The sequence below is a fragment of the Tursiops truncatus genome, chromosome 4 (genome assembly GCF_011762595.2).
Source record: "Tursiops truncatus isolate mTurTru1 chromosome 4, mTurTru1.mat.Y, whole genome shotgun sequence".
NCBI lineage: Eukaryota > Metazoa > Chordata > Mammalia > Artiodactyla > Delphinidae > Tursiops > Tursiops truncatus.
Window position 1 is genome coordinate 84,340,274 of NC_047037.1, and position 18,288 is coordinate 84,358,561.

Below are 18,288 nucleotides of genomic sequence, written 5' to 3' on the forward strand. Positions count from 1 at the left end.
GTTTTAGCTTCACTATATTAAGTTTTTATTATTTTAAAATTTAATGATAAATAACTTTCCTAAAAGTCACACAGTCAGCAGTTAAATAAACAATTTAGGTTAGGGAAGCAAAGACTCAAGTCAGGAGACCTGAGTTACACAGTCCTGGCTTTGACTTTCTCTAAGTCGGCTTCTCTGTGTCCCAGTTTCTTATCCATGAATGAAGCATGGTTGACAAGATAATCTTTAAGGTCCAGTATATTTATACAACTCTGATTTTTTTTATTATCCCCAAATTTCTGATATTATGTTTAACCCACTGAGAAAATGGCCCAGTACTGAATCATGGGTCCAAAAGAGAAGTAATAACTTACTGCCAAACATATTGAAAGTAGGAATATACTGATATGATTTGCACTTCATTAATTTAGTGTCCAGATGATGTAAAATCTGCGTTTCCTACTATGGTTATTTTTTTGTCTTTTTAAATTTGGGACCACATAATGCTGAGGTACTAAGGAAAAAAAAATACTAAAAATAAGAGCAGATATTTGAGATATCGAATCTGAGACATTAAAAATAAAAGCCTGACTAATAGAAGTTTTTTGGTCTGATCGCTAAATTATAATTAACCTCTCCTCATTCATGGCCTGCTATTCAATAAACAGTATCTCCTTACCTAGAGAACAGATCAAATTACAGGTACTCCAAGTAAGTACCACTCTAAAGCTAGGGACAGAATCTCTTTGAAAATATGCTGACATGATGTCTGTACATTTTTGCTATAAAATTACCATTGAAATAATAATTTAATTATCATACCAAAAGGGCAAACTTCTGCACAAATGTGGTTCATATTCCTTTGAACCTGTGCATTCTGTCCAGAGTTGAAGTTATGTTTTGGTTACAATACGTTTTTTCTCAATCGAAGGGTAGTTGATTTAAAATATTGTTTTAGTAGAATATGTTTAGTTGTTTTAAATGGATCAGATAAACTTTACCCTAAACCCAGCATCCCCCATTGGGTAGATTGGAATCTTTTGCCCTTACTTCTCTAAGCAATCTGTCAGACATGTCCCACTGCATCACAGGTTCCCAAGATTCCCCAAGGGGAACGGAGCACCTGGTAGAGTAGCACTGTCTACTATCACCAAGGCTTTGATTTCAGGTGTAGCAATCTTTGTTTTAAAATCAATCAGAAGGGAAAGAGATTCAAGGCACACAGTGAGCGGTAATCCCTTAGGTTTTTCTAAGTCCGGCAGGTAACCTGACTGGTCCAGTAGGTAATCTGATTATAAACTGTGCACTGTCATTGACAATAACAACCACAGAAGCGATGTCTCACCTGTAGTGTGATGGCAGCTTTCTTGGTCATGGACTGATAGACACCATTAAATTCTACATTGTGGTCGAGATCATACACTGGGCACTGTAACATGCATGAGGGATAAAAAAAGGAAAGCATCACTAATGTCATAGTATACATACCACACATGCCACCTGGATCACAGGGGAGGGGGTCCCTACTGAGCCAGAAACCATGAAGAGATTTCCCCCAGAACAGTCATGAAATAGTCCTCCTAAAACCTGGTGCCTTGTCCTCTGAAGTCAAGGTCACTTTATATCAAAGAGAACTGAAAAGATCATCTTAAAGTGTATCACACCTTTCCCATTTTTTATTTAACACCTTATGAAACAGAAAGGGCCTAATGACACAATAAAAATTTTAAAAAGTAGAGCAAACAGGTTTCTGTTTTTCTTGTGCAGCCCACAAGTTGGTCTTCCTTGTTCTCTGTCATAATCCTCCCTCCCTCCCTTCCTTCCTTTGTTTATTTTGGTGAGGAGTCAACTGCTCTCTATCTCCCCAGATCAATGTCTACAAACACAGACTGCACACTTGTGTGCACACGATACTGTCTTTATTATTTAGCAGTTTTGTCAGGAATATGTAGTATGAGGATGACATGGTGGTCACCCTTCTCTCTCATTTACCCTGGGACAATATAATACTCCATATTGGAAGGTTGACAGGTTATGAAGACTCACCATGATATTCTGGACTGAGACAACAGAGCATGGATAAGCCATTTCAGACACAACTTTAATGATAACTGAGTCCACATCTTCAGGAAATTTGTATAGAAAATACTAAGAATAAAAAAAAGAAAGACAGGATTTGTTAATGTTAAGAAATGTTTACGGTCAAAAACTCAAGCTATTTTCCCATGAATAAGGTGGTTTCCTCAAATATTAAGCACAAAGTTCAGATGTAAATCTCAGTAAGCCTCCAGTAATTCAGTCAGCCATTCATCTCTTGCATATTGAGCAAATGCTCTGTGCGGGGCTCAGGCACTAGGAACACAGCAGTGAACGAGAGAAAGGAGCCATTTCATACAATATTGCCATATCATTTTTTATGGTTTTTCCTTCTCCACTAAACTTTGCTACACTTCATTCTAATTTTGACTTAAGAAGATGCCCCCAACCCTTTGAATTAGAGATATGTGGAATGTGACAGGAGACAAGGTTTGCCTCTGTGGGGTCATTTTGAAATATGAAGCTCCTCCTTGAAAAGCAGATAAGCCTGTTCTTCAAGAATCTTAACCACATTCCCACAGGCAAGAATTAGCACTAGACCCACCCTTCCCCTAGACTTTCTTGCCAAAGAATCTATTTCCTGGCTGGAACACAGTGAGATGACATTTAGATTCAAAGACCAAGCCCTACATCTAGCCTCCTGAAATATGTTCACAATTTTGGGCAGAAATATTTCTCCAATATCATCAGAATAAGGAAACATTTATAATAGACAAAAGTTACACTATTTACCTACTTAGATTATCAATCCACTGGAAAAATTTATTAACTCTAAGCCTGAAACATGTTGCTAATAATGAAGAAAGGGGACTTCTGCCCAGTAGTTATAAATATAGAAGCTGGTTGAGAAGCCTTGACATGAAATATACGATTAAAATTTTGAGGAAAACAAACAAAGCAAACTCCTATCCTAGGGCTTTAGTAAATCTATCCCTTGAAAGGAGAAGCAAAACCCGTTAAAACTTCATTTTGCATTCCCACATCCTCTTTATTAACCTTACTCTGAGAACCAGAGCAATAAAAATAGAACTTTTTCAACAATCCAAAGCCTTCTGATGGGGAAAAAAATCATCTCAAGATTAAAGAGTGTCATTAACGCTGCTGTTTGGAAGTCTGTTCATGCCTTGTAACAGATGGCAACACTCTCAAGAAGCCACTCCGTTTTTGTGCTTTTATTTTGGAGCTTGATTCAAATACATATAATACAGGGCTCTTCCAAAGGTGAATACTCTGGAATTCCCAAGAGGCGTTCATGGTTCTTAGGGGAACCATACTTTGTAACTCAAAAGCATTATTATGGTTACTGTCAGCAGTAATGAGCATCACATATATGCCTGTATATTCTAGGAGTTGGTTTTGTGCAAGCTGTAGACATCTACCGAAGCCTTCTCTGTATACCAAGGTATCACTAATCGTTTTTTACCTTTAAATTACCATAAACCCCAAATAAATAAACCCCTTGCCTTGAGAATCTACTTTTACCAGAAGGAAGCAAGTGACAAGGATCCAAAGCAATGCCTGGAATTTAGGCTAAAAATCACCATCTTGTGTCCTGATTATCTATCCAGTTTCTGTAACCTGCTTCTATCTACAGGAATAGAGGCAGACAGTGGTGATTCAGGTTGTCTGAGTATGTGCAATAGTTTGGGTGGACTTACAGGAACAGAAAATTTTTCCTACAGTTGAAGAGGATATAAAATATGGGAACCAAAATGGGAACAGTTACGAGTAAAGTAAGACCTTCAGAGATGTCAAAGAATTTCTGTTTTGTTTCATGAGTTTGTTTTAAGTATATTTTACTCTAGTTTGTGATTTATATACAAATTATTTGGGCTTTAGTGTTTAATACTTTTTTAAAATAGAAGCTATTATATATACTCATCACTGATTTTCAGTCTACAAAGTACATCACGACATTCACACATTTTTATTATATTTATTTATAAATAAATATAATGATATTATATTTATAAATAAATTTATTTATAAATAAATGATATTTATAAATAAATAAATATGATATTTCTATCATATTTATTATAGCTTTCGACAGGACTATTAGACTGTACTCTTTCTGCAGTTGGGGTACAAGTTTTCCCCTCCCTTTCTGTATAGATATCTCCCATTGCCCCTAGTAACTAGTGCTTTCAAATATTTCATGAATTAAGTGGCTAATACTCTGAGGGCAATGGATCGTGGGACTTGGTCCTCTTCTGTCACTGGGTGGCAGCATATATGCACTGTGGAGGCTTTCACTGATGGGAAATTTAACTCTTCAAGGTGTGCTGGAGTTGGCTCTTGCAGGTCTGGGGAGCTGATTGTGCACATCGATTCCAAACTCTGTGTTCAATGACGTCACGCTGGCAGCTTGAAATCCGCCAGAGTGGAGGTATTTACACTGCAGAAATGGGCAAATGCTACAAAACAGGGCTTTCACTCTAAGAACCAGTTGTTAAATATTCACCAGCTCACAAGTGGTTGTAACAGATTTACAACATTATCCATATAATATGTTAATCCCAGTTTTAGTACAGTATATCCAAGGCCATTTTTGACAAAGTTGCATTACAGCCTACAGAAGACTTATAATAAATATCAGGACATTAAATAAATCTGTTTTAAATTTGCTATTGCATAAACTTCACTCTTTCAGAAGCTATGAGAGGAGAAAGGAAGGTAGCTAGAAGTGTCACCAGAAAAGCAGCCTAAGTCAATCAAAATTTTCATCTATTTAGTCTGTTTATGACTATGGCCTAATGGAGAGCACAGCACAAATATCTAATTCTTCTAATAATTTTTGTCAGCATTCCTGTTCTTTCTTAATGACAGGAGAAACTAATTAATTTTACCCATCACACTGTAGAAATTAAAATCTGTCTCATTTTTATTGTACTTTCAGATCAATTGATTATTTTTGTATTTGTTTAGTGGTGGTCTTCCATTCTCTGTCTCCCCACCCCCATCCTGATTATAAGGTCCGTGAAGGCAGAAGTTGCACCTGTCTCTTCTTCATCCTTCTATCCCTGGCACCTAGTATAATCTATCACTGTACTTGGTACATAGTAGGCCCACAATTTTATGAATGAAGGTTGAGCCAAGGAACATCTGCAAATACTTCATGCCTCCCATTTTACACCAATTCAAGTGATAAGGTTAAAGGTGTGTCTAAAATCCCAGTTACATGAACAACATTCCAAAAGTACAAATATAACTCATGTTGTGAAAGATCAAGGGCAACATCACATGCTAACTCTACCTGTTACCATGGTTTCTTTGGGTAACACCAACAGGAAGAATCATGATAACCTTGAAGCCCTTCACTTACCTGGGGTTGAGAGGGACTGGCAGTAAAGTGAAAGGCAACATTTGTCCTGAGAAATATAAGGGGGAGAGGGGAGAGTGGGAAAAGTGAAAGAAAAGCATAAGTTAGCAAACAAAAATTGTTTATTAAAAAAAAATCTTAAACTAGATGCAAGGAAAGCCCTACCCTTTGAGAAAGGAGTTCTGGGCCCATAAAAGTGACAAAGTGTGCTGCATGGGAACTTGGTGTTTTCGACTCTCAAGAATGATCAAATTGGGGAACTGATCAATTTTATGTCTTTGTAAACCCATGAAGTCATACCTATACAAGTAAGTACTTTGTTGACTTTTATAGACACATTTGTCTTTGGATTCTCTTAAGATTTTACAATCAAGTACAGGGTTTAGGTGTCAGAAGTGGTCTGAAAGAGAGAGGAAAAGAAGGTTTGAGGTTCATTTGCATAATTCAGATAGCACTTCAAAATTTTGATGTATCCATGGCAAAAGATCACTTTTTAAAAAATGTGGTGGATAGATAATCACCATGGGAGGGTCTCTAGGGATAGGAGCATACTCTTCCTGCCCCCAAGCACCCCCAGTTGTCTCATTTCCCTCCAAGGTTGTGTCCTCTTTGGGTTGGGCATTGCGTTCTAAGACCCTTCTTAAAATGCACATACCACCAAAAGAATATAATGAAGTTATTTTCTCTCCAATTATTAATTTGCTGTGAATTATTTTATTAGATATTTTATTAGATATTTTCATTCTTCTGTGAAAGACAGAAATGATCCACCACTGAGGAAAGGACAGTGTGAGGAGCATGTGGGAACCAAACATCTGTAGCGTAGAGTGCTGTTGGAAGGAACATACGTGAACAGTTCAAGAGACTGGAAAACAAAGAGAAATTTGCTCTTCTCTGAAGTCATGTAAGGGCTGTTTGGGGCTTTTGTTCTTTCTGGTTCTTGCCTCATTTTTAGTTGTGAAGATCACTCACACATGCCCACTGCACTCTCAATGCCTGCGTCTGGGGAGTGTCATGATCCCAACTGTCCAGTGTGACCTGCACTTCTGGGAACCTGAACCTGAACTTCTTCTGGGATCCTTCCCCAGCTTTATCGCCCAATGCTAAGGAGTCTTTCTCTCCACTCCTAATTTTCCTTTTATAAAAATTAAATAGTTTAACATTTTTATTAAAGATTCCTTTAGAAAGGGCATGTCAGGACATTTAAGCATGAAGTTTATAATTGGAGGTGTTGTTTAGAAGTCATAAAATTTGAGCACTATTTCTAAAGGTAATGACAAACAATTCAGGCTGTAAGCACACGAGGCTTAGAGTTTAGCATTGGATGCAATTTGCATATATTCACTCTCAATAGAAATCATCATCAGAGTCAAGGATTGGTTCTGCTGACATATGGTTAGTAACTCGTGATCTTAAGTCACCTAAAGAAGCCAAAGTCAGTGTCAAATCCAGTTGTGTGTGTTCTCCTGAGATTCCACAGCCAGAGTCAAGACCCGCGGTGCTGTGTGTGGCTCTCAGCGTGTGGGGAGTGTCATCTGCTATTACCAGGGCAACACGGGGCCCTCAATTCTGTTTGTTGCCAGGTCAGGGGAACAAAGAGGACAGTGATTTTCTTGGCTGGCAACAGACAGTGTAAGATTTCCAGGAGAAAACAGTTTTCTTTGGCCAGCAATTTGTTTTTAAATTCTCCCCTGTCATTTGAATTGCAGTTATAACATTGAATGTGTGGACATTGATAGGAATTTTCTGTTTTTATTTTTTTCTTGTTCTTTATGTTTGCTTTACTAGTACAACACATACAAACTTTGAAAACACTTTATTTTCTTTAAGACTATCACATTTAAGTCTTCTCTTTCTCATGGAGTCAACAGTGTGTGCAAAATAAACATGGTGCCTGTTGTAGATGAAAGGTTCTGTTTCCTTCCCCATGGGCCTCAGTGGAGGTGGGGAAGGTTTATTTTATCAGGTGTCATTAAGCAACAGAACAAATCTAACTGAGACACATGTACACCTTTAGTTTTAGAGAAGGAAGTACACAATTTTCGACTTATTTGAAAAAAATTAAACACAGGAAACAAAAGTTTATTCAATAAATAAGAAAACCCAAAAGCTAATTTTGTTTCCTCATTTTGGCTAGTTTGAGGGAGAGGGAAAGAGAAAAGGAACAGAGGAGTCAAGAGAGATGGGTGTGCAGGGAAGGGAGACAGGAGAAGAGGGAGAAAAGGGCCCATGGGGAAGGGAGAGAGAAGGGGGAGAAGTATCTATAGGAGAGTAATAAAACAGAAGGAAAAGGAAGGGGGGATGGGAAGAAAGGGTAAGTGGAAAGACAGGCAGAGACAAAAACTAAGTCGTTTTTGAGGTGAGTTCAGAGAGGACTGTGAGATTCAGGGCATCGCTTTTATCTTCTGACAGCAAAAAGCCCCTAGCACAGAGCACAGCGAGCGTTGAAAACCCTCACTTTGTCGAAGGAAATCACACTGGTTATTCACTTGGACTATGGACTTCAGAGTATCATTTCCTGTTATCTCCTTACTACCATCTGTCATGAACTGCCTTTGCTAATCCCAAATCTTTCCCCAACCCTCCATCATCTGTAACCCTCCACCTCAAGGCTCTGGCTGAAGTATAAACTCTCCACGCGTGTGCTAAAGCCTGTCTTTTCTTCCCTCCTCTGGGACGTTGCTTCTACAAAAATCCAACTCTCCTATAAATTTTATCTGCCTTTCTACTCCTTAGTTTATAAATATACTCTAGTCTCAACCATTTTCAAAATAAATAACAAACAAAAGCACCCCCCAGAATTGCCCTCTTTTCCCCAAATTTCTCTCCTTTGATGTCATTCTATATCCTTCTCCTTCACAACCAGCCTCTTCAAAGAGTGCTCTGCTCCAATCCCTCATTCATGCTTCCCTCTCCCCACTGCTGTCAGGATTCTTTTTCCACCATCTCCCTGAGGTTGCAGTCACCTCCTTGTAGTTAAATCCAGTGACTTAGTTCTTAATTTTCTTTACCTGTCTGTGACAGTTGACACTGACAGCCACTTCCTCTGTCTTAGATCTTCCTCCCTTGGGCTCTGTGACCCCTGCTTTCCTGGGTTTTCTTCCACACATCTGACTATGCCAAGTCAGCTTCTTCTGAGAGCTCCTATCTCTCAGACGATCCCTTATATGAGAATGTGACCCACAGTCTCGTTCTTGATCTCCTCGTTTTCCTTAGCCACATACATCTTCATTCATATATGTATAATTATATATATTATAATTGCCATAAAATCCATATATATAAATATTCAGTTGCCACAAAAACCACAACAATGGTAGTGAATCACAAGTTTCCATGTCCGGCCCAGGGCTATCTCCTGGGCTCCAGTCACAGAAAAGGGTTTCTCTGCTGGGCTTCTGCACTTCACTGGCCCTCAAGCATCTCAAACTCCATATGATCAAAATGGAATGTACTCCCGTTTCCCTGACCCTGACCTGCCACGTCTGTCGATAAGCCTCACCTGACTTGTGACATCCTTGTTGGAGTTGTCTTGGATTCCCTTTTTATCCCTTCCACAGCTGACTGCTCACCAAGTCTTACTGATTCTATTAGTGTAAATGTAACCTGGATGCACCTGCTCCCACCTGAAGCACTGTCTTTGCTCAGTATAGCATCCAATAAGAAAAAAAAAACAAAACTGAAAAACAATGTAAATCACTGTACTCTACCCTAAAATACCAAAGGGCCATTACATAGGATGACATATAGCAAAATGGTCTAAAAGCCTCTACTCATCCATTTCCTCAAAAATCTATTACTTTTCACAGCACAGTAGCTGAGCTATCTCACTCAAAACGCTCTCTCAAAACAAAGACTCGAGATCCCTACTTAGAAGGCTAGAGGAGGGTTGAAGCCTTCAAGTGTTCATGTAAGACTATATTTTTGATTCTGCCACATGTAGTTTTTGAATTTGTGAATTATCCCCACGTGTATTACTTGACTCTTTTTCTCCCTTACAACTTTGTTGCTACCATGATATGTTCAGGTCCTAATAATTTTTTAATTCTTCTCTGTTCAAACTTTTGATTTGTCTATGTGCCTCTACCCTCTCCTCTCCAGTTCATCTTCCACACGGCTACTCAAGTCATCTCAAAAATCAGACCTGTTGATGATACTCTGTTGCTTAAAATCCTTTAGTGGCTCCCATAACCTTAAAGATGAAGTCTAAACTGCCTGGTGCAGCAAAGATATCTCAAAGATCAAGGATTGGGTACTGCCTGTTTCTCCCCTTACCTCCTGGAACTCCACCTCAGGCACCATAGGGACCAGCCTTCACTGAAGCTTCTACTCAGTGGCCTCTCTGTTGCTCAGCCCTCTCTCCTGAGCATCGTGCTGTATAAGTTCAACACTCTGCCAGGCACTGCACTTCAAGTTCAACATGTCCCAAAGTGAACTTATCTTTTCCTTCCCTCCTCAAAATTCTCATTTTCTCTTAGGGGCACCACCATCTACAAGTTAGATGGTCATCCTAGACTCTCCCACTTCCTTTACCCTGAATATCCAATCAAGTTTTGTCAACTTCACCTCTAAATTCTTCAGTTCATTTCATTATTTATCTTGACCACGGCATCAGCCTCCTAATTTCTCTGCATCCAGTCGAGTCCCCCTCAAATCCATTATCCATACAAATATCACAACATAGACAACTGTCTAAATTTCTTTCTTTTTCTTTTTAAACTATCTGTCATGCATTTTCCATTCTTGGGGATATCTTTTTTTTTTTTTGGCCAAGCCACATGGCTTGTGAGATCGAACCCAGGCCCACGGCAGTGAAAGCACGGAGTCCTAATCACTGGACCACCAGAGAATTCCCAACAGCTCTTCCAGGCTCCTCCCACCCCAGGAGCAGGTGCCTGCCTGTTCCTGCAGCCTCCTCCTGTTCCCCATCTGCAACTTCACACTCTGCAGCACTGAGCGCCAGGGCAATGGGGTCTGGGAAAAGGAGTAGGGGCAAAGCTGGTGTATGTGCATGTGTGGAGGCAGGTGGGGGAGAGTTAAGACGGCACAGAGTAATGCTTTAAGGCAGAAGTTAATTTTTTAAGCTGGATTTAAATAAATAAATGCTTCATGGAATTGAGAAATACATTTAGGGCAACAAAAATTAGGAGGACGGTGTTAAACAGAAAGTAGAAATAGCATGGTATAGTGGGAACAGCTCAGAACTGCAAGTCAGAAGTCGAATCTAATTTTGATTTTGTCCTTTCCTGGCTGTGTGAGTTTGGACAAATCACTTAACCTCTCTGGGCATCAGTTTGCTCATCTGTAAAAATGAAATGAGTGGATTCAATTCCCGAAGTTCCTTCTATTCTTAAAATTTATGATTCTAGAAAAAAATAACGCTTGTAGTCTGCCACTGAAAAACATACAACAGAAACTGCAATGTTGGGAAATTTGAGTTCTTCAGTGTTTCTCTCAGTACCTGAGTTCAGATCTCCCCACAGTCCTCAGCTCTTGCCTGTTACCATCATCCTCTGGATTTCTGAGTTTCCAGCAAGGCTGGTGTGGGACAATCCAGAGCCAGGGAGGAAGAGACACATATATCTTAGTTACCATCTCTTCTCGGGCTTATCTTATTTGCATAAAACCCCTGGTAACTGTGTGCATTTTGAAATGCACGTCTGGTTGCTGAGGTCAGGTCACATTGTGAGAGGCGGAAACAGAAAACAATATGAGGGAATAGACTTGCGGTTTCACCACATGCGTATCATTCAATAACCCTCTCACAGAGTTGTGACCTTATGGCTTCAGTTTCACAGAATTCAGTTTTCCAAAGGGTCTAATTAGCCTCACAGATACCAGCCCTAGAATTCAAGTACACTACTACCAGGTGACAGCGACAGGTCAGAGACCAGTTAGTAAATGCAGGGCTTCTCCAAAGTTCAAAATGCACTCTGTTCGGGTAAAGTGCTGCCACCTCCTTCAAATTATGAGTACGAATTCCCATACTGTTTAATATCACAGATTAATTTAGTTATGAACACAATTAAACACAAGCACCGCATTTAGAAATTGCTTAAAGGTAGCTGTTCTCAACTCTGCTGCACATTAGGATCACTTGGAGAACCTTAAAAATGTATATACTATAACGCTCAAACCTCCCTCCTAGAGACTCATATAATTGATCTTTCTCTGCCTTTTTTGGGGGGCTGGTTCTTTGCTCTTGAAATGATCACATCACTTTTTTCTATACCAAAATTAATGGAGGGACTTGGAAAAAAATGCTGTAACTACTTCACCATCCTTCTGACCATTCATTAATCTATCTGTCCATCTGTATCTATGGGTATACACTGTCAAGGGGTGTAGAGGACCAAGATAGATGTTTGGTTCATATCAGCAACTCCACTGGCTACAGACTTCAGAATAAACTGCTTTAGAAAATTTAAGGAGAGCTTATAATACGGCAGAACATTCTGATCAGAAAAATAAACTGCCCAAAAGTAGTATATATTTTAAAATATTCTTATTTTTTAAAAATGAATCTTTTTATTGAAGTGTAACAAACATATAGATAACAAGACATAAGTATATATCTGAAAGAATTCTCATGAAGTAAACATAGCCGTGTACTTCTTCTTTCCTCCCTGACGGTACCACTGTCCTAACTTCTAACATTACAGAATAGTTTCGCCTGTTTTTAAACTTTATATAAATGGAATCAAACGGTGTGTATTCCTTTTGTCTGGCTTCTTTTGCTCAACATTTTGTTGGTGAGATTTATTCACGTTGTTAGGTACAAAAATAGTTTGTTTTTATTGTTGTGTGATATTCCTCGAATGAATAGCACAATTATGTATCTAGGAGTTGAGTATATGACTAGGAGTGGAACTGCGTTGTCAGTCCTTTCAAAGTACAGCAGTTTGGTAGGTGCAGTGGAATCTCATTATGGTTTTAATTTGCATTTCTGACAGCTGGTGAGGTTATGTTTTTGGACCATTTGTATAGTTTCTTTGGTGAAGTGTCTGTTTAAGTCTCTTGCCTATTTTTTTTCCAGTGGGCTTGCCTGTCTTTTTTATTTTTTAGAAGACAATTATAAAAATAATACTGGTCATTTTAAATAGTTGACCTGTGGTTTGGTTGATTTTGTCCATTGTTAATTGGTTCTCTATTTCATTGTTTTGGGCTCTTATTTTAGTACTTACTTCCACTTTCTTTGAATTTTATTTTCAGTTCTTTTACTTTTTTTCTTTCAAGCATTTAATTCAAGAATTTATTTTAATGATCATAACAAACCTATAGAAATCAAGAGAATGACGATGATGTTTTAAAATACACAGAATTTGGACTTCCCTGGTGGCACAGTGGTAAAGAATCCGCCTGCCAATGCAGGGGGCATGGGTCTGATCCCTGGTCAGGGAAGATCCCACATGCCGCAGAGCAACTAAGCCCGTGCTCCACAACTACAGAGCCTGCATGCTGCAACTACTGCATGCAGCTCAACAAAGAGTAGCCCCTGCTCACCGCAACTAGAGAAAGCCCACGTGCAGCAACAAAGACCCAATGCAGCCAAAAATCATTGTATAGCAATTACACTCCAATAAAGATGCCAAAAAAAAAAAAAGTACATTCAGGAGTTAAATTGATTGGATTCAACTCCACAAAAAAATAAATAAAATAAAATACATAGAATTTCAACAAAGAAACAGTTTACACAAGCTTCAGTTCTTTTTCTAACTTCTTAAAGTGGGTACTTAACACACTGACTTTCAGCCATTCATCTTTTCTGACATATACATTTGAAGCTTTACATTTTCCTGTAAGCAGTGCTTTAGTTGCATCCCAGAAGTTTGGATATGTATATTTTCAAAAGCTTAGGCATTCTATCATTTTGAGATGCAGTTTTCAAAATACGTTAATTAGCTCAAGTTTGTTAATCATGTTGACCTGCTCCTTTATAGCAGGTGTTGGCAAACTTTTTCTAAAAGGGCCAGATAGTAAATATTTTAGGCTTGCAGGCCATAATTTCTCTGTCCCAACTACTCACCTATGCCACTGTAGTATGAAAGCAGCCAGAGACAATATCTAAATGAAGGGGTAGGGCTATGTTCCAATAACACTTTATTTACAAGAACTAGTCTGTGGGCTGTGGTTTGCCAATATTTTTTCTAAGTACTGCATACCGCTATCCTTCACTTTTTGAAAACTCGCTTTATGCCAATTTGCTACCTTAGTATCTGTTTTCACTAACTGAAAGAAATCTGAAGATTTTTGCTTTTATGAAAAAAGATGAAAAGCGAAAACAGTGTTCAGCGTTTGTTTTGCAGTGTGCACCCTGAGCGGTGAGAGTGGCACTGCCACCGCCTTCCCTGTAACTACACTCAGCATCTCAGCATCAAGCCACCATAGCTGTGAACTGTGTCTGGGAATCTCTGTGCTTTATCGCAATTTATTCTATGCATGTGTTAGCAAGATGTGTCCTAAGGTAATTGCTTCTTTGCTTAATATCATTTGGCTTATAAAAGGTTTCACAGGAACACTCTACTTTCACATAGTGGGGGAACCCTGTACATACATTTTAAATTTTTGGTTTGTTATTTTATTAGCTATAGAGAAGGCTACCACAAAGATTGTGAATTTGTACACTTCTTCTTCCCATTCTGCAATCTTTGCTTTGTATATTTTGAAGTGATATTACTAGGTACACAGAAATTTAGAATTTAAATTTGTCTTCCTGGTAAATGATTATTTTAGAAATATGGAATGTCTCTCTATATCTAATAATGTTCCTTGCATTAAGGAATAGCTTGTATAATGTGATATAATACATCAGCTTTCTTTTGTTTAGTATCAGTATGGTATTTCTTTTACTATGCTTTTATTTGCGTTTATACATTCTTTTTAAAGATTGTACTCTTTTAAGCAACATATATTTAGTTTTCTTTTTTTCTAAATCCCATTTGATATTCTTAGTCTTTTTTTTTTTTTTTTTTTTTTTTTTTTTTTTTGTGGTACGTGGGCCTCTCACTGTTGTGGCCTCTCCCGTTGTGGAGCACAGGCTCCGGACGTGCAGGCTTAGCGGCCATGGCTCATGGGCCCAGCCGCTCTGCGGCATGTAGGATCTTCCCGGACCGGGGCACGAACCTGTGTCCCCTGCATCGGCTGGCGGACTCTCGACCACTGCGCCACCAGGGAAGCCCTGATGTTCTTAGTCTTTTACTTGGCATATTTGAGTCTATTTATATGTCGTTTATTTTCATTGGGTAAATATAAACATTGATTCCCCTTCTGAGATCTTCTGTCTCTGTCCCAAAGTTCTAGTGAGAGGTCAAAGTCTCATGTATCGTTTCTGTTCCTGAGATCTCCTCATTTTTGCCCCAGAGAATCTATTTATTTCACTGAAGCGGAGTCTGAACCTTGCACCCACCTGGGTGCCAGCCCCCACTCTGAGCAGTGCTCAGACTCATAGGCTCCAAGATTCTTGCCCAGAAGAAGCCAGAGCCACAGAAGGGTGGGTGATACTGGGGACAGCAGCCAAAAGCTTGCCAGTGTTTTCTTATTGATTTGTAGGGGTTCTTTATATATTCTGCACATGAGCCCTTTGTTAGTTAGTGTTGGAAACATATTCTCTAGTCTATGGCTTGTCTTTTTGTTCTCTTAATGATAACTTTTGATGAGTACAAAGTAAAATTTTAATATGAGCGATTTAATGACATATTTTTTAAAATTTTATTTAAAACACTGAGAGGGGAGGGAATGGTTTGAACCCTTGAGAAGCTTTGAACTTAGAGTAGGATAGGGCAGGAAACTCCCTGAAGTTTCTGGCCTTATTAAGGAATAATCTTAGCCTTTCTGTTTACATTTTCACACAGATTTATGCAATATTTTATGTGACTAACCCCTGGGAAAGAATAGATCCCTTAGAGACAATGCCCTCCACTGAATTTATTATACTCAATGTCTAATATAAACAATTTGAGATGTTGTATCCCGACTGATTTGGTTTCAAAGGATGGTAGAGCAAGGAGAAGGAGGAAACAGTCATAAGTTTTCGCACAAAGCCACATAACATATTATTTTCAACCTGTATACATTCCTAACCAGAAGGAGAAAACTGGAATAGTAATAAGGGTAAGAAAAATAGCTTAAGATCTTCCTTAAAACAAAACCAAAACTTCCTTCAGGAGAGTGGCACTGGTGAGTGACACAGAAGTACCCATCACTAGTGCTTGGATGTCATGCTTGCTTGGACGACAGACAGGAGGGGGCCCTCACAGATGCCCAGGAACAGATACACCTATCAGGTGCACCGCCCTCTGCTCTGCTCCAGTCCCCTACTGCTTCCCCCTTACACAGACTAAGGCCCTGCTGCACAGCTGTGCACAGGAGAGTTCAGAAGTTGCTAAGACAATATGCCAAGTGGATGATTTCCTTCTGGGGTGCTGATCTGGGAGGAAGGAAGCTGGACCGTGCACAGACAAGCTCAGGAAGAGCAGACAAGCGAACAGAGAAAGGCCACAAGGAGTCCCGCTTACTGCAGCTGAAAGTGCTTGATCTTGGTAACCAGCAGTCTGTACTGGGCACCCAGGGGCGCCATGGATGCGACATCTACAAATATCAGTTGCTCCAGAGGCCCTGTTTCATTGGTTGCTTCTGAGGGACATAAGGTGCGGCTCACTTCCTGGTAGTTGTAGCTCCTCTGGTATCTGCAGCAGCCAGTGGAGAGAAAAGCCAGCGAGGAGAAAGACACTCAATGAACAAGCAGGGAAAAGAACATCTCGTTTCACTTCTCCCTGAACTTCTTTCCAAGTCCTTATATTTAACATTTCATACTGGACCTACCGATAGTAATTTTAGAGCTACTGTGTTTGGCACACATTGTGTGACGTTATAACACAGACATGAGGACTGTTGAGTGCTGAGCAGTTCACTTAGGTGTCTTCATTACCAAATCATCCTCCTAATTCAGTCAGGAAAGTTATCAGATTTTGAAGGGAAAACTGTTCTGAGAAAACAACCAGTTGATTCCATTTTCCCAATCTTCAAGCTTTTGAGAAATGAACATAAAGAAAGCCCCAGAGTCCAAGTCAGGGCGTTAGACTCAGTATTTCAATCCTCACGTGTATTAACCTCCAAAAGTGATTTAACACTGTACTGTGTGCCCATGTCTGCATGCTTTCTGGTTTGTTCTTGTTACTGCTCTAGCACCTTATACAGCAAAAATATAGATTCCACGAGGCGGGGATTTTGCTGTTGTCTTCCACCACTGTATCCCCAGCATCTATCATTTAGTAGTGCTCAATAAATATTATGGGATAAAGAAAGTACACTTGGTGAACGTTATGAAGAATGGGGAGAGGTGTCACTCATTGAAGTTGATGGTGGGACCTAGCCCTGACCTTGGTGGATGACCCACTAACCAACCAAGAGTAACAGAACATTCTGGGTAGAACTAAAATGTTAAACGTTCTTCTGGGTGCTATAAATCTAGACAGAGCGCTTATCAGAACCTCAAAGAGGAGAGAAACTGAACAGAGCTGAACAGTCAATGCAGGCACCACGACGACTGTTTGCACTTAGCATGCATAATATGTCAACATTCTGCATGTCTGATTTCTCCTTTCGCTAGGGAAAAGGGCAATTAAGGTCTAGCACGTTGAAAGAAAACAAATATAATGAAGCTGTCGGGGAAAGATCCACTTACAGTCCTTGGAAGAGCAGAGGAACCTGCCAGGACAGCACCTCTTTCTGCTGGCGAACCACGACCAGGACCGGGTAGTCGAGGTTCTCAGAGGAGCTGTTCACGTACACCCGCACGGCGTTCACCTGCGAGCCAGGGCAGAGAGGGAGGAAATGCAAATCACACACGCACGCACACGCACAGACACGTTACATCGTAGCTGCCATCTGAAGCTCTGAAAAACTTTAATTCATACGTTTGCTGCTGACCATAGATACTCCAAATATCCCAGCTGTCTTCTCCTCATTCATATTGTAACCATACTCAGTTTCAAAGCTGATTGCACAATGAAATCACGAGGGGAGATTAAAAAAAAAACTGCTGCCTGGGTCCAACCCTCAGAATTTTGATTTAAGTTGTCTTGGGTGAAGCCAAATTATGGAGGCTTCAAATGGCAGGCTGAGGAGTTTGAATTGGGCAGTCAGCACAAGATTGGGAGAATAAGCCCAAACAGAAAAAGAAAGAGGCTGATGTGCTTCTCTTCTTATCTGAATATAAATGCTAAATATACAAATATCTTAAAAAAAATACCTACAAGTGCCCCAGTTGCCAACAAACTTTAATTTTGGTTTGGAAAATGATTCTGTGCCTCAGACCAAAATGTTATTGCCACATTGTGTTAAAGTCTAGCAGATGGCCCGACGCTCTCCCAGCAACAAATACTACAGGGGCTGAAGAGTCTTCTCTTTGCCCTGCTCCAAGGCATAGATCAATCCCCAACACTAAATGCTTTTGATATCAGCAGATCCGTGGCTTCTTTTGAATACATGTGTCACCCCAAGGATTGAACACTATCATGGCTTTTAAAAGACAGGAAATTGAATTGTGCCCCTGGATCTAGATGGTTTTGGTGTTTCCCTTCAGTTTTTTTTATATATATATATATATATATAATACTATAGGCAATAGAAAAAAGACAAAGTAAGAAAAAGTTGATCTTTCGTATGAGATTTTTTTCCCCCTAATGAATTTAAGCCCTAGTGTTCTCTTGAAAACACCTTATTAGGGGGAAGAATTGAAGCAAGAAAGGCTTGCAGTGAAACCCTAAAGATCTATGACATGTTCAAAATGGAAACTGAGAGGCAGCAGAATAGCATGGGAATCATAGATTATTACTATTTGGATATCTTATATCATTCTTGATTAAGACACTTAGTTTTTTAACGTTAAA

The 18,288-nt window shown here is 39.5% G+C and overlaps 1 protein-coding gene across 1 annotated transcript in view; it reads right to left on the reverse strand.

Annotated features, from left to right (window-relative positions):
* SIDT1 (SID1 transmembrane family member 1) overlaps positions 1 to 17,388 on the reverse strand; it is a 62,779-nt gene extending 45,391 nt beyond the window's left edge. Inside the window, exons 1-6 of the mRNA XM_073804220.1 lie at positions 17,314 to 17,388; positions 17,082 to 17,203; positions 15,913 to 16,083; positions 5,402 to 5,447; positions 2,026 to 2,127; positions 1,325 to 1,408 (exon numbers count right to left, since the gene is read on the reverse strand). Coding sequence (XP_073660321.1) covers positions 1,325 to 1,408; positions 2,026 to 2,127; positions 5,402 to 5,447; positions 15,913 to 16,083; positions 17,082 to 17,203; positions 17,314 to 17,364 — 576 coding nt within the window. The 5' untranslated portion in view covers positions 17,365 to 17,388. The remainder of the gene's footprint in view (positions 1 to 1,324; positions 1,409 to 2,025; positions 2,128 to 5,401; positions 5,448 to 15,912; positions 16,084 to 17,081; positions 17,204 to 17,313) is intronic.
* Positions 17,389 to 18,288: the final 900 nt, after the last annotated feature.